General features: G+C 38.6%; 2 protein-coding genes across 5 annotated transcripts in view; one reads left to right on the plus strand and one right to left on the minus strand.

Moving 5' to 3' along the window:
* Positions 1-4,759: 4,759 nt before the first annotated feature.
* On the minus strand, positions 4,760-15,352 carry LOC126387822 (putative monooxygenase p33MONOX). Of its 2 annotated transcripts, none has more exons than XM_050040518.1 (9): positions 15,212-15,352; positions 13,970-14,098; positions 13,679-13,744; positions 11,852-12,027; positions 11,585-11,699; positions 11,236-11,363; positions 10,823-10,926; positions 10,293-10,477; positions 4,760-6,921 (listed from the first exon to the last, which is right to left on the minus strand). In XM_050040518.1, exons 3-9 carry the CDS (start codon positions 13,701-13,703, stop codon positions 6,710-6,712), a joined length of 945 nt encoding a protein of 314 aa, XP_049896475.1. In that variant the 5' UTR covers positions 13,704-13,744; positions 13,970-14,098; positions 15,212-15,352; the 3' UTR covers positions 4,760-6,709. The 2 variants fall into 2 exon arrangements, with proteins under 2 accessions (XP_049896475.1, XP_049896474.1); XM_050040517.1 differs by having other exon boundaries at positions 4,760-6,924.
* Positions 15,353-17,910: 2,558 nt separating this feature from the next.
* The window catches only part of pof1b (POF1B actin binding protein), a 43,132-nt gene continuing 39,077 nt past the window's right edge, over positions 17,911-21,965 (plus strand). Inside the window, exon 1 of one of the 3 annotated variants that reach the window (XM_050039010.1) lies at positions 17,911-18,527. In XM_050039010.1, coding sequence (XP_049894967.1) covers positions 18,195-18,527 — 333 coding nt within the window. In that variant the 5' untranslated portion in view covers positions 17,911-18,194. The remainder of the gene's footprint in view (positions 18,528-21,965) is intronic. The other 2 variants (XM_050039019.1, XM_050039026.1) reach the window with 2 other exon arrangements.

Below are 21,965 nucleotides of genomic sequence, written 5' to 3' on the forward strand. Positions count from 1 at the left end.
GCGAGCTTCTTCACCTGTGCAGTGAATAAATGGACCTGACTGTTGGATCGGTTTAGCCGAGCAACTAATGGACACTATAAGTGTCTTCCTGCTTTATGCAAAGTCACCAAACTGTGTCTTTATCGGGAGCCTGAGGTGAGGCATTACTTAACATAAACCCAGGTTTCCTTTGACAAACAAATATTCAGAACTAACCATGGACAAACAAGGTCTAGAAAAGAACTGGAAACTAAAAGATCTAGAAGAGGAAGCAAACTCAAAGCCTGTCCAGACTATATACTGCTCACAACAAGATGTTTTGTTGCAGACTCTTGTCATGTTGACATTCACAACCTACATAAACTGATCTCAGATGAGGTTTACTGATTACAAAATTATTCCAGTTGGAGAGAACTCTGACTGAAGTGCATGATGCCAGAATGCCAGCTCAGAGTCCATCAGTCCATCTCTTGTGTCCACATGACATGGGAAACATTAGTGCTGGCCTTTGGTCTTTGCCTTCTTTAAAGCCATGTTGTGTTGTTTTGGAGTGTTTGTTGCCTCCCTCCTTCCGCACCCTTGTTTTCCTGACAATCTTTTTGGGTACTGACACAGAGTGTCTCAGACTTTTCTCCAATATACTCAACCAATCATGTTCGTCATTTACTGTTGTAGCGTCTTGAACAGTTCATAACTAGGTCAAGATGCATCCTAGAATGGCTCAGACAAGACAAACCATTATGATGGGGCAAAGCATGGACTCCTTTATGGCACAAGGGTTGCAGATCTCAAAAGTTTATCTGGGACAGCAAAACCACAGCCAAAGCTGTGTAGTCTGCATTAGGTTTTAGAGAACTTAAAAAGTATCTTCGAGAGATGTCAGAGAAGTTTTTCAGTTTCTGTCATCTAAATAGAAAGGATGACCCTTCAAGTTTGAATTCCACATGGAAAATTCCAACACATTCTCACTCCTACCTCATCACATCTCCACGTTTGGTCATGGACTTTCCACGTCGAGATAGGAGGTGCAAGGTACCCTGGATGCATTGGTTGTTGATGTTCTGGGATGCCATGTCAACTTCTGCCTGTTACATGTATTGTCTGTTTTCAAAATACACATGTTGGCACACGCATGTGGTTGGATTTAGGCAACAAAAGCATGTGGTTGGGTTGAGGAAAAAAGAACAGGGTTTGGCTTTACTATCTCACTGGAAGCAAACACCGGCTTCCCAGGTGAAAGTCAGTGGTTGTTGGACCCATCCACCACCCCTCCCACCTGCCCTGCTCAGACTTCCGCCAACTTAACTGTCATTGTTGTCCCATCACGTTTCCCCCTGACGCCGCACAACCGGCTGTGCATCACGCCGACATGAAAGGACGGCTTTTTTTGGTGGTGTCTGATGCTGGAAGTCACTGACTAAGAGTCGGATTTCAACAGCTTCGGAGTGAGACCGGGTTGGAAATTCAGGCATTGTTCATCAACCCCTGGATTTATCTGACTCATCTCATAGAGGCATAGACACACTAGACCCGTTTCCACTGAAGAAGTTCCTGGTACTATTTGGGGGGCAGGAACTACTACAGGAACGTCCTCTCGCTCGGCCCTCTCAACTCCACTGAGAGAGCGGAGTAGGAGGAAGGTTCCTGTAAAGTTACCGGGCTCTGTATGTGACGTAATCATTGCACGACCATTTTGACCGGGGTGACGTAGGGACGCTGTTAGCTGTTAGCCGATAGCGGTGTCTGTAATAACTCACTAAACTAACAAAGTGGCCCATGAAAAAAATTGTTTTTCCAGCGGATGTCTTAGTTACAACATGATTGAGCTAACTGGAGTAGTTTCATGTCGTTTCCGACAACGGGAGGCTTTTAACAGATGACGTCCTGATGTTTGCTTTGCTGTTGCTGTTAGCTGTACCTGTCAGCTGCAGCCACTGATGCTTTCTTGACATCGTGATTTCCCAAAACTGAATAAATACCACACATAGCAACACAAAACTGCTTTGCTAGCTCAATCATGTTGTAACTAAGATATCCGCCGGAAAAAATATGTTTTTCATGGACCGGTTCTTGAGTTTGTTTACATGGCGGTGGAAGCTATGAACGAGCTAACCCTCGTCTACTGAGTTTTAAAAATGCCGGCTATTTTGTTGCTTTCTGTTGACGTCACATTCCGCCTTGAGTATATCCAATCAGCACCAAGTAACCCCCAAGCCCCAGCCAGGAGTTTTTCAGGGCCGTTCTGAGTACCTACTCCAAGGCAGGGACTTGTTTAGCCCCTGTAAAAGTTCCGGAACTCTGTCCTTCGGGGGTGGTTCCTGCGGTGGAGACACGCACCAACGGCCCCGGCCCTGTAAATTTACCCCGAAGTTCCTGCGGTGGAAACGGGCCTACTGTAAACTCCAGTCTTTTTACATGTTGATAAATGCCAAAATACAAAATTCTGTGAATTCACAAAATGATTGTACTATTTTCGTGCCCACTAAATCTAAAATTAGACAAAAATAAAGTTCGATAAGCCCCACAAAGGGTAAAGTGCACTGTGGACTGCGCTGCCAAACAAAGTACCTCAGTTCTACAGTGCTACTTGCACATATTTGAATTAGGTAATTACCTGCATTCATTCGGTGCAAACTTGGTCCCTTTCTATGCAAATGAGCCCGACTGCTACAACAGTCCAATTCACAAAGATCAGCGCCACTCACAGTTACAGTGAACTTATTAGTGTCTTAAAAGAGATGGTGGTAACTGAAGGGCATTTATGAGAGGTGTTATGCCCAGTGCTGACCCAAATATAGTTTCTTGCCTGAAGTTTTGAGGAATGCCTCTGAGCCTCGTTGGTCAGACTGTATTTGGCGGTCTGAAAATGTCTTCTTTTTCTCTCTGCCATCACTCTGTCTGCTGTGCTCTGGACACAAAGGCAACATTTACACTTTTCCACATAGATAACTGTGGCCAGATGCAAAAAAGGGGCAACTTGCACTCAGTTGCAAAACTTTATGGGCATGTTTTCACTGTAATGTCATTAGCGCAATATCTTTAGTGAATTGGATCTTGACATGGGGCAGGTACTGGTTGTCATGGTGTGATCACCTGCCAAAATCCATTCTTTGTGAATTTACCCGACAAACTTTTCCTCAGGGGAAAAATGTTAATGTTAAAATCTGAATGTTCATGTCTCTTTTGATTTTCACAGCTCAGGACCAAAGTCAGCAAGAATCCCTGACTTCTGACTGTTACCTGAACGCAGCATCATGACCTTTTGTCTTTGCTCTGAGAAAATGGACTTTAATAAAAGAGCAATTATGTTTACTTTAAAATACAGATCTCTGAATTCACGGGATCTTTTCCCTCTGGCTGCACACTGTTTTTCACTGTAATTAAAATATACTGACTGGATGCGATAGTAAATTACTTGCTGGGTGAAGATGTTTTTGTTTTTACAGTTTGAGTGTCAGGCATCACACAGACTCAAAGTAAGCAAAGACCCTTTCAAACACAAAGACACCAGAAGTCCTGTTCACTCTGCATGAGGATGCTTTTGCAATAAAACACGCTTTACCTGGTCAATAAACTAAGATCATTTATTCACTTAATCTTTTCAGTGTGTTTGTCAGATTTGAACATGCACGTGTCCAGTGGGGCTAGTTGACTGTAAAATCAGAGATTATCTGCTTTAATCAGTAATCACTGAGGTCTGCTGGATTACTCAGGATGAGCAATACAATCTGACTAATTTCAGTGCTGTTTGTCCTCCAAATTCTGTGTATGTAAACAAAACTGTTTCTACACAACCATGGTTATCGATTTGATTTTGCTCTTTATTCTTAATTGCCTGTTCTAAGGAATCAACATGCGAACTGTGGATGAAGAAATAAGGCTCTCTAGAGGCTGAAATAAACTACTACAGGCCCACATAGAATGTTTAAATGGCAATAAACGGTTAAACCTTAAGTGTTTTAAGTTTTTGTGTTTAAAGTAATAGTTAACCCAAAAACAATATAAATTGTATCTGGTAGCCTACTCACCTCCCTAGGCTCTCTGTGGTCCAAGAAATTCAACCTCTGTCAAAGTCTGTTTGCACTGATATACTTTCACTTTTCAGCAGCTCCACCCTCCTCAACGTCATTCTATAGAACACTGTGGGACCATGGAGAGCCAACGAAGGTGAGTGATATATACACTTTACATTGTTTCTGGATGAACTATCCTCCTGAGACCTGAACTTTTGTTTAGTAGGCAATTTTAATTTCTCCTAGCTATTTGGGATCAGTAGGACCTGATAGTATAAAATCCTAAACACTGTCAACGATAATTAAGTCCCAACGTCCTCAAACGAGACGACAATAAAGCCCCAATGTTTTCAAACGACCACTTGCTGATTAACGGTGTCTTCGCTTGTTAGTGTTGCTAAAATTGGTCAAATTTGTTGCCATATCAAACTACAAACACTATTAATCATAAATAAACAAGTTTCAACCTTGAAATGTGATCAGGTTTTGGACCTTGTCCACTTTTGTTTCGGGACCTTCTGCAGAGTGACTTGGCAGAAATGGCTGCCATCTTGTTGTTACATGAATTAATGCACTATGGTCTTACTACCACTAGATGGCACAAAAAACCCAAAATGTGATGTCCACATATGAGGACGCAGGGTCTCAGGAGGATATTCCTTTAAGCGTTTTTTTGTCAACTCAGTGGAAGAAAACAGTGATGTGCAAAAATCTATTGTAAAAAAACAAACAAAAAAAACCTGTTTATCTATACAAAACATTCTGACCCTTGTCTGTTGAGAATGTCACATTTATTCTCAATTTCCAAACTGTTTTGGCAAAACAAAACAAAACAAAGTGTACAGACAATGTAGAAATCAAGGACAATATCTCCTTCTCATCAACTGGAATAAAGTCGAACAGTTAACAGAAACTGTGATTCAGTTAATTTGTACAACAGAGCCACACCACCATACGGAGAAGATTCAGATGTGGTACTTCGGTTACGAGGAGAGTTAAAGGGAACAGCGTCACACTTTAAACACCGAGCACTTGTGAACACAAACTATGTAACATAAACTTTAACTGAGAAGAAACAGTCATTTAATATTTACAGCTGCTGACAGCAGACTGTGTTGTGTTTTGCATCCAACTTGAGACGTGTTCACCACAAGATCGAGCTGACAGAGTTACCAGTGGCAAATTTTACTCAATGAAACAAACTCTTCAGTCTTTTTTTTTCATTATGCATGGAATCTATTACAGTACTAGCAAACAGACTGCTTCCACTAAATAGCAAAAGAAAAAATAACAACAACAATCAGCCAGGTGCTACATGAGTTTCTCACACACATATCCCGCAGAAACCTTGTTTAAAGTCATTTAACAGAACTGTAGGAATGTACAATCTCTGCAGCAGACAAACCGCTCAAGTCTTGCTGCAGTTTTCTACAATATGGTCAGTCATTTTCATTAGTGTGAGGCAACATGTTTTCTGTGTGTCTGTGAAAAGTTCTTCCACTTTTTCTGAGTGGCACAAGGTTTCTGCAGGACCATTTGTCACTTCAGTCAACATACACACAGCATGTTCAGCGCCAAAGCTCATCAGAGACAGGAATCCCTCTTATTTGATTGGTGGTAATAAAAAACACAGAGGCAAACATGTAAGCTGAGCTCACACACTGAAACCTAAAAGAGACTTTTCTGGTCTTTGTAATTTTTCCATTTTGATTGAATCCAGCAATCTGAAAACCCTGAAATACCGCAGCACTATCAGTGTGTGAGTCTTGGCCACATGCAGCTCTGATTTTTACACAAATTATTTTCTTCTGATCTCAAAGATACTAAATAAGTTGCTACAGTAGCACATAAAAAAACCTATAAATTAAGACATGAAACAAATAGTGGAACGTTTCAGCGAGCAGGTGCCAAATTTTTTAAATATTTCCTGAGACCAAATCTTTTACAATTGCATTCGGATACACTTGTTCTTGGTTAGACTAATTCTTCCCACCCTGCTTATTGAAATGCTCTTTTAAGGAGACAAATGAAATGTTTCTGGAGACAGACAGGATGTAGAGACCATCGACACTGAAGACGAAGAAGTTTTCTCGCATTTATCTGCGTCCTGGAGGGCTGTGTAACACGAGATAGTTTGGGTCTGGTTGGGGAGAGTGGGGATAAAGTGCATTTACAGGGGATCATTTTTAAACCAGGATCACCATCATCTTCACCATCAGCTGGACAAAGTCCTTAAGATCAGTCAGTGGCCCTTCAGGTAATCTGGCATCAAAAGTCCATGTTGATGCCAGCATGCTGCAGCCAGGTGTAACAGTTAAAAGGGTGAAGGGCAAGATAGAGTATGATTCTACAGCCAAGCAACACAGTTAACGACTCAAAGCAATGCAGATGGGAAGTTGTCTACTTTTCTTTTTATCTGGAATTGTTTCAGTGGCAAAGATGGTGGACTAAATGTTGGAGCTGCTGTTTAAAGGTCCCATGAAATGGCTTTGAGGTTTTACATGAAAAATGGACACTGATAATAGCGCTGTCCTCCGCAGCTGACTGAGGAGGAAGTTTGTCAAACCTGGGAAATGGAAAGAGTGATAAAATGGATGTATCTGCAAAGGCAGACTTGCAGGATCCATTTTTCGGAAGGGTCAGCAACTGAAAAGTTTTCATTTCATGGGACCTTTGGGAATGTGAGCGAGCAGCTTCCACACATGTCATGTGTTCTCTTAGAAGCCAGATGGCGTCAGGATGTTCATGTCTCTGGGTTTGAGCTTGTGTGGGCGTGCTCCCTGTCGTCGACCCTCCACTGTGGGAATCTCCATTTTGGGAGGAGCCACCTTCTGAATGGCGGGGTTGTCAGCTAGCCGCGTGGCCTGTGACTTCATTACCTCCATGGGAGTCGGCTTCTGGGCGCCGCGGTACGCCTGCAGAGCAAAGCCTGCTGGGGAAACAGAAAAGATAATAATGTCTAATATTTTAGCAAAGAAACTGCACAAGGCTCAAAGGATGTAAATAACTACGGAAGCGTATTGCATTTACTTGACAAATTAAAAAAAATCTGTTTTATTGAGTAACTTTTTCTGTTTTTTGTGGTAATTTTTTTCTTCTTCTGTTTTTCGTGGTATTTTTTTTCCTGTTTTTCGTGGTAATTTTGTTTCTGTTTTTTGTGGTATTTTTTTTTCTGTTTTTCGGGGTAATTTTTTCTGTTTTTCTGAATGTCTTTAAGTCATATAGATGGAAAGGTGCCTGCGTAAAGTTGACAAACTAATGATAACACCATCTATATGACTTAAAGACAAGAGTATCTCCCAGTGTCTCAAACCCAAAACAAAGTAAAACTGGATTAAACTAAACAAGCGGGTCATGATTGCTTCCATTATATCGAGCTCTCAAGAAAGAAATGAAAACGTCTGTTGTTCTATTGCTCTCTTAACTCAGAAAAAAATACTCAGAAAAACAGAAAAATTTACCCTGAAAAACAAAAAAATAAACCCCACGAAAAACAGAAACAAAATTACCACGAAAAACAGAAAAAAAAAATTACTCCGAAAAACAGAAAAAATTACTCAATAAAACAGATTTTTTTTTTTATTATTTAGGTGAATGCAATACGCTTCCGTAAATAACAAAACCAGCTCGTAAGTTGTTTATTTCAGAGTGCGTCCACCATGGATGATTTGTTTACAGCTGCTTACAGCAGTCTGTGATGTCTGCTAGACAGATTGGCCTCACATTAAACAAACTTAACTCCAACCTCTAAAGAATCTGCTTACAGGGAATGTAATAAATGAGTGACACAGGTGGTGTGTTCAGGTTCAGCGGGTGAACAGAGGACTGTTGGTGGAAGCTTGTGCTCCTCACCGATTATTGGATTGTTCAACACAGAGATAAAGGTCGAATGTCCTGAAAGTTCAACCTGAAGTTTGCACAGTGACCCAGTGAGGGCTCAGGACACCTGAGGTTATTACATCACAGTGTTTATCACAATAGAGGAAGGGGTGAATGAATGGGTGAACGTTTGTTTGCGTATGTGTTTTGTCCAATTTCTTGTGATTATAAAAAGTGTAATTTGAAACACCACTTTGAGGTATAACTAGGTAATACGATAACTAGGTAATAACTAGGAGCACTGCAAATTAAGTATTGGAAAGAGCCCTGAACCGCTGCCACTGCTCTGGACCCCTAACAACTTAGCAGTAATTTATTTATTATTATAATAATGTATTTTTTAAATTCATTTTTCTTTCACTGTGATTATTTTACATCATTTGTATATTTATGGTGATTCATTTTCATTGCATAGTTTATACTATATAACCTCTGTTAAGGGTATACAACATAAACATGTTAAGGTTAAGTTGAAGACATTCCTTTTTAGCCACACATTCCAGGTTTATAAATGCACATTTCTAATGCTGCTGTGATGTCCATAACAAAGAAACTACAAACTTAAAAAATATGTATTATCTTATTTTAATGGTCTACTTTTAGTATTATTATTTTATTTAATTTGAACAAATTTGCAATCAGTTCTGAGTCATGTCTTGGTATCTTTTATTGGTTTATTCTTCATCTTAATTATTATTTCATTAGGTTTTGTTCTTAGTTTTAATTGATTTGATTCACCCTAATGATCTGTTGCTGGAATAAAATGTGCTTTAAAATTAAGTTTTGTTTGATTGCTCTGAATGTTATTATGCGTGAGGGGAAGGGGAACCTAACAGTCAAAATATGTTTGTAAAGTGAATTGTTAGAGTTGTATTGTTAAACTTCTGAAATGAACTATGTCCAAAAAAGATAACTAGGTAATACAATAACTGGGAAATACTGTATAAGATATGATATTAATAGGACATATTTTGTGTATTTAAGTGTCATTAGTCTAAGAGGCTGAATGTCATTTCATCTCCTTGTGCAGAAGTAAAACTGAAACAACTGAATGTTATTAATGTAAAGAAAGGTTCAGAAATGTTTTAGTATTTTTTTAATTAACGATAAAGGTAAAGTAAGTAAGGTAAGGTAACTTTATTAGTACCCAAGGGTAGATTTGGTTTGCAGTTAGGTTAGATGAGTCGGCTGCTTTCACACAGACAACACTTAGGACAAAGATATAAGACAGTGACAACACAGTGACAACAGTGCTTCAGACTAAGAGACAGGTACAAATATACAAAAAACATATTAGTATCAAAAAAAAGAAGAAAGAAAAAAAAAACAGAGTAAAAAACCATCATGGCAGATACAAAAAGAATAAATAGAATAAAAAGGCTGTACAGTCAATAAATAAATTAAAATTAAATTGAAATGTTATACTTTATTTCTATTCATTCTCGGAGGCTTTTGTGTTTGTTTGACTGAAATATTTATTCAAAGGCTTTTTTTCTGTTTGACAACTGTGAGGCACTCTGTAACCCTGGTTTCAAAAAGCGCTGTATAACCTTTTACTTGCTTACGTAATATTTTTTCAGTTAGACTGTGACATTTCTAAACAGTTCAATATTCATACAGCAATTTGACAATATTGTATGTGCCAATAAATGCCTTTAAATTTGAAAATAAAATCTTAAAAACCTAATTTTACACTGATGGCAGCAGTGTCTCATAGATTAGAAGAAAAAAACAAAAGTGAATCCCTAAAACCTGAAAATCTATTTTTAGGTTACCATAAGACATTCCTGCTAATGATGAACATATTCTGTTGAACTGGATTTGAACAGCGCAATGAAAGTTAATCTGTTACTTTACTGCAGCAGCCCCTATTTTTAAGGTCAATATATAACCATTTATGATGGATGATTAAATCAGCACAGGTTAGTGTCGCTTCTTGCCATTCTTATGAATGATATCAAACTATCAAGTTATTTGGTGTGTTGAAAAGTCTAGAAACCTTTTTTAGTTGACGGATGAGCAAATCACAAGTGAAACAAAAGTGAGAAACCTCTGAAGTTACAAACAAATTACCTACCTAAAGTCATTGTGGAAAAAAAGATTCCTATAGTTTCCGAACCGACTGAATCGGCACACATGCTGTTTCCCAGCCGCTGTCAGTGCTCTAAATTTGAACTCGTCTGCTCTGACTTTTCACCAGAATGCGGAAAAACTTCACATTAGAATTTGGTTAGTGTTTACCATCAGTCTGAAGGTCATTTCTTCACCCATTAACCTAATTTCTTACATTCTGTCCAGCTGTTACATAATGCGATATTATTACAAAATGTGCCGTCACATGCCAGAACAAACAGAAGAGAGCGATTGCAGCTTTGAGCTTTTATTTTTTGTAGCACCCCGCAGTGAGGCCATGCTGTTTACCTGTGGTTGTGGAGTCTGATCCCAGGTCAGAAGTCGACTTGTGGACGAGCGGCCGTGGCCCAAACGTACTCCACCTCTCAACCGTGCCTCCTACTCCTCCCACTGCTGTGTCTACTCCTCCCAGATCCACGCTGCTGTTGGAGGAGCTGATGCTGATCTCTGAACTTGTACTTCCAAACCAGCCCCTAAAAAACAAACAAACAAACAGAGTGTAAACTTTTGGCATTAATACTGTTTTCTGGTCATGAACAGACTCTTAAACAGGAATTAGACCAGTGGTTCCCAATTGGTGGATCACGGGTTCATTCTGAATGAACTGCAAGTGACTAACAAACATGTCAAGTTTGTAAAAAACACACTTTATTTTTAAGCACAGTGAATTTCCGGCATGGAGTTTTTATTTTGAAGTGCTGTATGATGCTGAATATATTAAACTGTGTGGACCTTGAACGAATGACAAAGGAGAAATCTGGACCCCGTGGCTGCACCAGTTGGGAACCACTGATTTAGACCACAGGATGTGTGTGTACCTGCGTTGTTGTTTCGGGGAGCTGTGTGGTGTGTTTGATGGAGTGGACTGGGCGGAGGAGCTCTGCCGCTCTTCTCTGGCCTCCATGCTCTGGATCTGCAGTTTCTAAACAGCAACAACAAAACAGTCGGAAGTTAAATCTTAGATGTCTCGGCAGGTAAGTAGATTTCATTTCATGGACCAGAACTCTTTCTTTCGTTCTTGAGGAGTTTTACTGCATGTGAGAAAAATATATAAAGCCTTTAGAGCCCTACAAAACTGCCACCTCCTGGAGCTCTCGGTGAACCACAGTTTAACTATCTACCTGTAAAACACAGACCCTTCTGTTGCGGCTGGAACACCTGCTGATAAATTATTACCTGCATCTTGGTTGTACACATGTGGTGCGGTCTGTGTGTTAAACTTGGGTCTTACGTGGAGTGATTCGGGCAGGCGGTGGTGGTGTCTCGTCTCCTCGGCGGTGAGGCCTTTGTGGGGAGTGTAGCTGGTGTCAGTGAGCCCTGCCCTCTGCTCAAACTTGTACACGCTTTCCTGAGTCTGCTCTGAAAAGCCAAAGAGAGAGAAAATCGTTTTTTTTTAAATTTGTTTCAAGTGACGATCCATTTTGTAAATACCAACATTCTGATCCTGTAGCTTTAGAAGGTGACTATAAAAGGTTTGTGTTAAAAGGTCGTGGGCATCGAAGATTTTCCTTGTTTTGTTTACATGACAATAAATAACTACAAGTTCTGCTTAAATAGAGAATATTAAAGATGTAGCATACTGGTGATGAGAGAATTCATGATGACAGAGGAGGCCTTGGTTTTCACTACACTTGGTGACCTGGAGGAGGTGCTGTCCAGCACTGCAGGCTTTCTCACTGTCCCACTCTCATCCTCCTAGTGGAAAAAAAACAACACACCAACAATCATCTACACACTGCATTCCACCCTTCCTCTTGATGACAAACAGGTGAGAATAAGAATACGATAATAGTAAAGCAGCTTTGTGTGTGTGTGTGTGTGTGTGTGTTGTGGAAGCCCTGACTCACCTCAGCCAGATGTGAGAACTTCCTCTCCGGTATGATGGGTCGTCTCCATAGGTTGTTGATGCTGATGTCGTGGGGGGGCGTGGACATCGGGGCCTCCAGGTTATCGTCGTAGCTGAGGCCCCGTCGGGTCATCCCGATGGGAAGCTTCATCCCGCCCATCCCGGAGTCCTCTATGGCTGCGGATACAGACAACAATGGCAACTAAACAACAATTTCCTCTTCATGTTCCGTTACAGAGAGCGCACCGGTCTGATACAGCGGCTCGGCAGAAACCAACTGAAATCGATGTCCCAGAAAGAGGACAATCATTAACTGCCTCACTAGCTGGCAAGTCTCCCAGCATACCCTTCAGCTCCATGACGTTAGGTAAGTCAGCAAGTGACGCATGCGAACGTACATCAGTTTTGGGAGTATTCCATTCATGTGTTTCTGCATGTTAGGATTATGACCTGGGTTCAGAAACCAGGGTATTGTTAAGATGGTGTATATTTTTGGTGTAAACTTAATCACTGGTGGATTATGAGACAATGGGCCCCTGGGTAGATATACACAGAAGGCCCCACCACCTCTCCTACATAGAAGCAAGACACACAGACTTCATAGTTGTTACTGTTTTGTGTCTCTGTAGTCGTTACACATCTCTCTGTGGTTTTGTGTCTCATTGTGTTCAATATGCATCTCTCCGTAGTCCTATGATGTGTCATTGTGTTATTTTTGTATGTTTTAGTTGTCAATTTGAGTCCCTTTGTCCTTGCTTTGGGTCTCATGAGGTTGTTTTGCCCATTTTTATAGTCACTTTGAGTCTGTGTGTCTCTTTTAAGCTGTTTTACATCTCCTTGTGGTCTTTTTGTATCCCTTTGAAGTTGTTTTATGTTTCTTAGTGATCATTTAGAGTCTCTTCCTGGTTGCTACATGTCTCTTTGAGTGACATTTTGCAGGTAAAGGCGAGGGAGGGCCCTGACTCTTTGGGCCCCTTGGCCTGTGCCCAGTAGGCCCATCCAGTAACACATCCATGAGACTAATAATCATTATATTATTACTTGTGTAAACATTCAAAAGTGGGCAAAAAAGCGGATACCTGAGACTTGCTGAATTACTAGATTTACAATTTCTGTCGGTTAATGGCTGCTTCTGCTGGAAGCTCCAGTTTCATGAGGCATTCCTACAGCCATGGGACTCCGCTCTTGTTTAGTTAAAAATTGTGTTTGAGCCAGTGGGTATGAATATGAATAGATACTAATAAACAATGTGTGATTCAGTGTGACTCACAGGATGAATGTGTGGGATTCACATCCACGCAGATTTGACTGGTGTGAGAGACAAAACAATCTGTGTAATCCCGTTATGTGTGTGACGCAACAAGTCAGTATTTCCTCTGTCTGCTTCCAGTTGTAACCGCAATGCTGCCTTCAAGTTCAAACTCAAAGAAACTAGCAGAAGGCTTTGGTGAAAAGATGCAGTGACTCGTTGAATCCCAGCTGAGTGTGTGGACAGAGTTAGGGTGGACAGTATGTGTCATTCCAGCCTCCAAATCAGGCTTTTCACAAGATTCTGGAGCCTGGCTGCAGCGATTTGCTCCCATTCAGCCCATTCAGTGAGATCCAGCGCTGATGTTAAGCATTAAGGTCTGGCTCACAGTCAGTGTTTCCATTTCATCCCAAATTGTTGGAGGGGGAAAACATTTTTTTGTGGGCCGGTGTTGGTATGGGGGTCACTGTCATGTTGAAACACAAAGTTCAGTGCACACTATCGTCTAAAATGTTGTGGCATTAAAATTTACCTTCATAGGAACTAAGTGGCCGAGCTCACATGACAACAAATACTCACCTGGTAAGTCCCCTGGGCCAGACATGGTTTCAGTAAAATGATGAACAAGATCAAGCAGGACAGGACCTGGACAAGAAAAGACAAAGAGATTTCCGCATCACTACGTCTACATACAGAGGTAAGTAACAGAACACAATAGGATGAGAGAGTCTTCTCTGCATCAAACGCATTTTATTCTGCAACCTTTCATTCTCCTCATTCTTTATATGCTTTCCCACACGTCTACATGCCTCAGATTACAGCAGCGATGTATAAGAGATAAAAACAAAAAATGACAGAACAGGTTCCTACCTTTTGGCTGTGTTTCTGCAATGTGGACTGGCTGGTGAGTGGCAGCGGCAACAGTTACATCGGTCTGTCTGAGACACCCGAAGCCCTCTGGCAATGCATCGTGGGTCGGCAGCCAGGCCAGAGAAGCAGCTATGGAGACAGTAAAGGTCAAAGATGAAAACTGTGTGACAATCTCATCCATTTAATTTGGAGAGAAACCCTCATAATCTTTACAAACACTAACATTTCCACTAAAATGATAAAAACCAGTGTGGGTTTAAACAATGCTTTTCTTTGTATGCGTTTGCAATGTTGGATTGATTGACAGGCTTTAAGATGTTAAACTACAGGTTTTCTTTGTGGTAATTTTCACAAAATGGCGATTAAGGGATACTGGAAGAGAGAAAAAGATATAGTGTATGACAAAGGAAGCTTAAACTCCGTTATGATTACATGTTACATGATTGCAGGGATATTCCAGAGGATGACGGCAGACAGGCTGGATTACATAACAGCATGCAGCATCAGCAGCATCACCAGCAGCGGCGGCGCTGCATTAACGTTACTGACCACAGGTTTACTTCAAATTGTTTCATCTAGTGTGGGTGATCGAGAGAGCCTTGCAGTTTACACAGCATATTATAAATATAATTAGAAGATGCATGCATTCTCAGGAATGCTGTGAAATTCACATATACAGCGCACAATTCTGCCAGCAGTATCCATGATGGGGTCACAGGGTTCTCCTCGCAGAACTCCATTGAAACATTCGGCATTTTTAGGTGATTTAAAGGCAATGGAAGTGATAGGTATATTACTGTCTGATGCTTTCGATATTCCGATGATGTCATCGTAAAGTCAGCAAACATCTACAGAAAATCTGAAAACATTATTCCCAAGCTTATCTCACAGGCTGCTCGTTATTTTGCGTTTCGGTGAGCGGGGGAAACGGAGGGGCCGGTGATCAAAACGTATATTTTTTACTATTAAAGATACTGAATGGTGTATTCAAAAATATCCCGATATGAAGAATGGCTGCTAAACATCCGCCAAATGTCTTTAGTCGAGTTTTAACATTTACGTAAATCAACCAAGAAGCGTTGCATTGTTCAATTATTCATTTTTACACAGTAGTTTGGTTGCAGCGGGTGGGTTGGATGAACGAAGATAACGGAACCGAAACTGGCCGAAAGACAAGATGCCCATCAGCTGACGACGACCAGCGGTTGATAACACACTGCTGTCTGCCTTATTTTATCTCACCGGAGGTAATGGCGGCTTCAGGACGACGATTCAGATAAAGATGGCCCTCCTATGTCGACTGGACCGCGCAGAAAACAGAGTTGCTGGGTAGCAGCCATAATCGTCCGACAAGTAGGCGCTGTTCCCTTCATTTAACAGCTCAACGTCTTTTCTCGCGGTGCATCGCGAGAGTTCTGAAAAAAGACGCATGGCAACAAGCGGAGCTGCAGACACATCAAACAGATAAATAAAATGTGTTTACATTTTTTTCCTCTACTTTTGCGACTTACATTTAAATGTCTTCATCTAATATTCCAACCCAATCCCTTTTTTAAGTTTAATTGAATGCATTTATTTTTTAAATAATAATTCCCTTTATTTTTCTAAATTAATTTTAGCTATTCATTTTTATCATTTTAATGTTTTCATTTTGAACACTAAAGGCTTGGTACTGTATTTATTTGTATTAAGTATATATAATCCGTCATGTATTAATGGTATATAATTGCTTCATTCAATTAAAGTTTGATGAAGAAATACTAAATCCCTTTGCTTTATTTATGTTGCATAAACACAGTCGATTTGAAGTATTTTATATTTTAAATATTAATTGTATACATATATATCTATATCTATCTATCTATCTATCTATCTATCTCTCTCTCTCTCTCTCTCTCTCTCTATATATATATATGTATATGTATATATATATATATATATATATACATACAATTTTATGCATTTATTTTTAAATACGAAATCCATTTATTTAAAAAAAAAATGTTTTTTTGTCATTTTATCGTATTTATCTTGAATACTAAAGTCTTTTACTGTACTTATTTTGTTAGTTTTTTTTTGCTAGCCTTATTTACTAATATTCATTCCTTCATTTCTGTTATTTAAATTAAATTATTAAAGTATGAATTTTATTATTTTTTAAGTTAATTTGATTTAATTGAATGCATCAATTTTTTTAATAATAAATTACATTATTTTTTAAATTTATTTTTATTATTATTTCACTTTATAATTTGAATGTATTCATTTTGAATAGTAAAACATTTGTATTGTTTCTATTTGTATTATTTTTTGGTATCCATATTTACAAATATTCAGTTTTTATGTATAATCCATCATGTATTAATGGTTTATAATTGCTTAATTAAATTCCACTTTGGCAGGAATTAAAGTCTGATGAAAAAAATACTACAACCCTTTACTTTATTTATGTTGCATAAACACAGTAAATTTGAAATATTTCATTTTTAGATATTGTTGATTTTATTTTTTTAAGTTAATTTGATTTTGTTTAATGCATTTATTTTTTTTAAACTAAATCTCATAATATTGATTTTTTTTTAGATTATTTCAATGTATCATGTCAAATGCTTGATCCCTTAATTTTATCAATGTTGCATATTTGAAATATATTATTTGCAAATTTTATTAATTATATAAGTGCACTTTTTTAATCAATTATTCTCGACACTTTTGTTCTTCTATTTTGCCTGTAGTCGATCAATTTAAAATACTGAATCTATAGTAGTTAAAGTATAATATTCCTCCATGAAATGTGGTGAAGGACAAAAATTACAACGTTAAAAATAACCTTTAAAAGTTCAGAATGAGTTTGACGTGTCACTGCTGGTTTCTGGTTCACTGGCGCCCTCTCGTGGACATCACAGGAACTATACATAGAGCTGCAGAAAAATACACATATAAAACCTTCGTGTTTTTCCCCCTCTAATTTTATTATTTTATTCTAAATGTATTTATTTAATATACCAACCCAACCTTTTTTTAAATTTAAGTCAGTGTTTTCAAATACTAAATCTTAAAAAAAATCTAAAATCTAATAATCTAAAAAATTTGAATTTATTTGAATATTTTCATTTTACAAAGTGAGGCCAGGCACTCTGTTTAATTCTATACATTTTCCCAGCCACATTTACTGAGCCACATTACCCGGAATAAAAATAAAAGTGACCAATAAATGGTGGTACTGTGACAATAAGCATGTCATAAGAATGATTAGATTATTTCACAAGTTTCACAGTAGTTTTCTCTGTCCATTATATTATTTAATATTGAGTACTTTTACTCTACATACTTTTGCACAAATAAAATGAGCGACCACGCACAGCATTTGTCAATGAAAAACTAAATAAATTAATAAAATAAAACAAAATCTTGAGTTCTGAACTACCATGTCGAAGCGAGAATGGGCACATTTTTTTTTAATGCACAAAATTAAGAAACTGACCTTCACCGAAATTGTATTTGTGAGATTTCATGTGACAAATAAACTGATTTAAAAATGACTGGCTGCAGATATAGATAGATAGATATAACTAGATATAACTGAGTCCCGTGACAATATGCTTTCAAACCTTCAACAGGTCTCTCTCTCGTCATTGGCGTGTTTGTCTCCACCTAGTGGCTGACTCAGACTCAGCAGCCATTTTACCCTTACTTCACTTTGCCTACTATTCTACAGGTATTCTTCTTACTATGGAGTAAATCTACAGGTCTGTCAACTCTTGACAATAAATCACGACAGTGGAAATTCACACGCATTCCCTAGAATTTAGGAGCGGTTTAAATCGTCCAATCCACCTGCATGTAGGAGGAGCACCTGGAGAACCCCCCCTGGTTTTTGGCAGAGCAATCAGGGTCGGACTTCCTGCCAGCTGTGAGCCACATTCCCCTCTGATCCCTCCCACCTCCTGAGGAGTACTCGCAGGCAGAGCGACCTCCCTCTGTAGTTGGGTCTTCCTCTCCATTGAAGAACTCCTCCAACCGGACTTTCCTCTCCAGTTTGCCCAGCAGAGAAGGAAGTTACACGGGGGGAACTCAGCTCTCCGTCGCGCCACCGCTGAAGGAAAAACTACCTGCGTGGTTTCGTCCCGCAGCGACTTCCTCGCTTTGAGAACTTCCAACTTTCTGCGGTTGTTGTTTTCCTCTCTCTCCGGGTTTTGTGGGGGGTCTGAGCTGATCCACCAAGATGTCCGTCTCGAGCCAGAAGAATACGACGACGACGACCTACCGGACCGTGAACGTGGCCTCTCCGGAGCCGGTGACCAGCACGGTGATCTCGGCCTCACCGGTGTCCCCGTTGCCGTACGCGATGAACGGCTCCTACGAGACGGTGCGTTACCTGGTCCCGATGCAACAGGCCATTCAGCAGCCGTCCTACATCCTCATGCAGCAGCCCATGGTGCAGCAGCCCATGATGCAGCAGATGGTGTCCCCGGTGTACCTGCACAGCATGCCACACCTGAGCGTCAGCAGCCAGGAGTCCACCGATCTCATGTACCAGCAGCAGAGCATGGTAGAAGTGAGACTCATGTTCTTAATGCTTGTTAAAACTATTGTTATTATAGGCTGGAACCAAACTTTTCCTTCCTAAACATCAACATTATGCAGGTCAGAGCTGTTTTTATTTGGTCAATGAATGAGTTTAATAATCTGAACTTCCATAACAGTGATATTTACAGACAACACTAGTGATAAAGAGTGAAAACCCAACATACAAGCTGGTTTAAAACCACTGTAACCCATCAAACCCCTGCAGCCAGATGGCTTTCCTAAAATTGATTTTGCATTCTGCACACCAACAATCAACCACATTTCAATACCAACATAGACTGATAAATATCTGCTTCATGCATACACTTAGCTCTTCTGCAAAATTAAAGTATATACATTTCTATTTAATTGAATTTAAATGTTTTTATCTAATATACCAGCCCTTTTTGATTTAATTGATTGTTTTTATTTTTAAACACTAAATCTCTTTATTTTAATCTCTTATTGTATCATTTTAATTTTAAATAGTAAAGCATTTGTACTGCATATATTTTAAAATTGTTTTCTAGCATTAAGTATTTTTTCTTTTTCTCCTTTCTATATTTATTGATATTAACATTTAAAAAAATAAACTCTATACATATATATATATATATATATATATATATATATATATATATATATATAATATGTCACATGTTTTATACTGTTTTATAATTGTTAAATTCAATTTTACATTGAATACAAGTCTGGTGAAGAAATAATCAATCCCTAAATTTATTTATTTATTTATTTTTTTTACATTAACACCGTTAATTTGAAAGACTTTTTATTTTTAAATATTATTTTTTAAATTTTATTATTTAAAAAAAATATTAATTAGAATTAATTTTTTTGCATTTATTTTCATACTAGATCACTTATATTTTATCATTGTATTAGAGTATTTTAATGTATTATTTTAAATATTTAATTATTTTATTTTATGCTGCATTAACAGTAATTTCAAAGATATTTTATTATTTTGTTTATTATATATAGGCTCTATCTATCTATCTATCTATCTATCTATCTATCTATCTATCTATACATGATATCTTATGCAATGTCACAGTATTAAAAACAGTACAAAAACATCAGAAAATATGAGTTAACATACTCAAATAATGTGAAAGGATCAAACAGACCTTTTGTTTTTGGCTTCAGTTTACGCATCCATCTATGACTTGTGCCTCAGCTATCATCAGACGTAATTTGCAAGTGGGACGAGGAGAGCTGCAGATTTAATTGTTATTTGAACTTTCATGTTTTCATGTCCCTTATTTCACCTGTTGCTTGGTATTCCCAGGTGTCTAAACTGCCTCATGTGCAGCTTTCTTATTGGACAGAGTCTGGTAAGGGGTTGTGAAAGTTGTAGTTCCAGTTCAATGTCAGCATTTATCTCTAATTGCGCCTTTTGCTTTGAGAAAGAGCGCACGCATATTCTGATCACAGTCAGCTGTTAAAACGTCTTGGATGCTTTATTAGTCTGTCAGTCACGTCAGGTCAGCTTTGCAGGTGTCAGAAGAACACCAGCAGCGTGCTTCTCATGCAGCGACGACTTATTAACTCTGACATTGTGCTTTGGATTTTCACAGCCTATGACCAGATTAAAATGGGTGAATATGATGGACAGGGGGATCAGCTGATGGCGTAGTTTTTCACCAGTGGTGCATGTGTTTTAACTACAGTTGAAAATCACACACTGTTGCAGAGCATGTCAAACTTGCACGTTAGGTCTGACAGTCATGCAGCCACAAAAACATAGTATTTAAGAACAGTTTTCACTTTTTTATTTATTTATCTTTTAAATTTAGAAGCAGGGTGTAATGCGTCTTTTCAATTTCATCAGTTATTTGCTGGTTACACTTTGCAAAATGTAGAAAAATAGTGGTCAAGCATCATCCTGGTAGCCTTGTATTTAAGACCACTGGGTAAACATGTGCACTTTGAGTTTGGCAGGGGACTGTTGTTGCATATTATCTCTGTTAAATTAATTGCCAACTAATTTGATAATCAGTCAGTCTGTTTGAGAAAAAAATAGTTAATATTCTCTGATTCTAGCGTCTGAAATGTTAATATTTTCTGGTTTCTTTACTCCTATGTGACGTACAGTGATTTTATTTGGGAGGTTGCAGACAAAACGAAACATTTGAGGACGTAAACTTGGGTTTGGAAAGCACTTATAGACAATTTTCCCATTTTCGGACATTTAATAGACCAAACAACTAATCAATTAATTGAGAAAGTAATCAACAGATTAATCGACAACAAAAATAACTGTTTGTTGCAGCCATAATTATCTACTGCATTATCTGCTGCAACGATCAGGCGATTAATCAATAAGTTAATGGACAGAAAATAAATGGGCAACTATTTTGATATTCAAATAATTGTTTTAGTCAATTTGTTTTAGCAAAAATACCAAACATTTGCTGTTTCCAACTTCTTAAATGTCTCTTTTCTTTTGATAGTAAACTACATATCTTTGGATTTTGGGATGTGTGGCCTTGTTTTACTATTTTCTGACATTTTGTAGACAAACCGATCGAGAATCGAGAAAGCAAAAGGCAGAATAATCGACAGCCCTAATGCCCCCTCCACTCTGTCCTTATGTTTCTTGTCTCTTTCAGCTGCTGTCATTAAAAAGCTAAAAATGCCAAAAAGTAATCTTTGAAAAACGAAAAAAGAACTTAAGAAACCCACAGTCATGATCCATAATTGGAGCTTGGTATCACACCTCAATACTTTGTAGGCGCTGACTGAAATGCTGATGTTGTCTGCAGCTGTCAAATATCTTAAGTTGACATGGAATATCTGCTCAGATTTTTAGGCTTGTTCACTTTTTCTTTGATCAGATAGCTCATAATTTAAAGGTCTCATATTGTGAAAAGTCAGATTTACACGCCCTTGTTGCTATAAAGCAGGTATAGGTGCTATGTAAATACTGTGAAAGTATCAAAATGCTCAACCCAAAGAGACATGTGCACACAGTCTGTATTCTGAATCTTTTGTTTTTAAATGAGCCGTCAGGACTTGCGTCACAACCGTACTATTCAAAGGTAGAAAGTGCAGCAAAAATGCAGTTACAGTCATTCCCTGGCTGCAATGACAGTGCGCCGAGACACAGAGACCGCAGATGTAAAAGACCCGCAAATGCTGACCAATCAGAGCAGACTGGGCTTTTTTGAGAGGAGGGCTTAAAGAGACAGGCGCTAAAATGGAGCGTTTCAGACAGAGGGTGAAACGTGTATATTCAGGCGGACAGCTTGAAAACAAAAATGTGTTTTTTTAATGTTAAAGCACATAAATATGCTCCTGTAAAAACCCCAGATGCAAGCATAAACCTGAAAATTTGCACGATATGGGACCTTTAAGTTTGCTAAGTTTTAATTGTATTTCTCAAGGTGAGGTGAAGTAGGGAAAC

This window comes from Epinephelus moara, chromosome 3 (genome assembly GCF_006386435.1).
Source record: "Epinephelus moara isolate mb chromosome 3, YSFRI_EMoa_1.0, whole genome shotgun sequence".
Taxonomy (NCBI): domain Eukaryota; kingdom Metazoa; phylum Chordata; class Actinopteri; order Perciformes; family Serranidae; genus Epinephelus; species Epinephelus moara.

Coding starts and splice junctions, on each gene's coding strand:
- LOC126387822 (XM_050040517.1), bottom strand. CDS start 13,703: ATGTCTGGCCCAGGGGACTTACCAG. Junction 12,028..13,678: donor TGGCCCAGGGGACTTACCAG/GTGAGTATTTGT, acceptor CTGTATCCGCAG/CCATAGAGGACTCCGGGATG. Junction 10,478..10,822: donor TCCCCGAAACAACAACGCAG/GTACACACACAT, acceptor TTTGTTTTTTAG/GGGCTGGTTTGGAAGTACAA.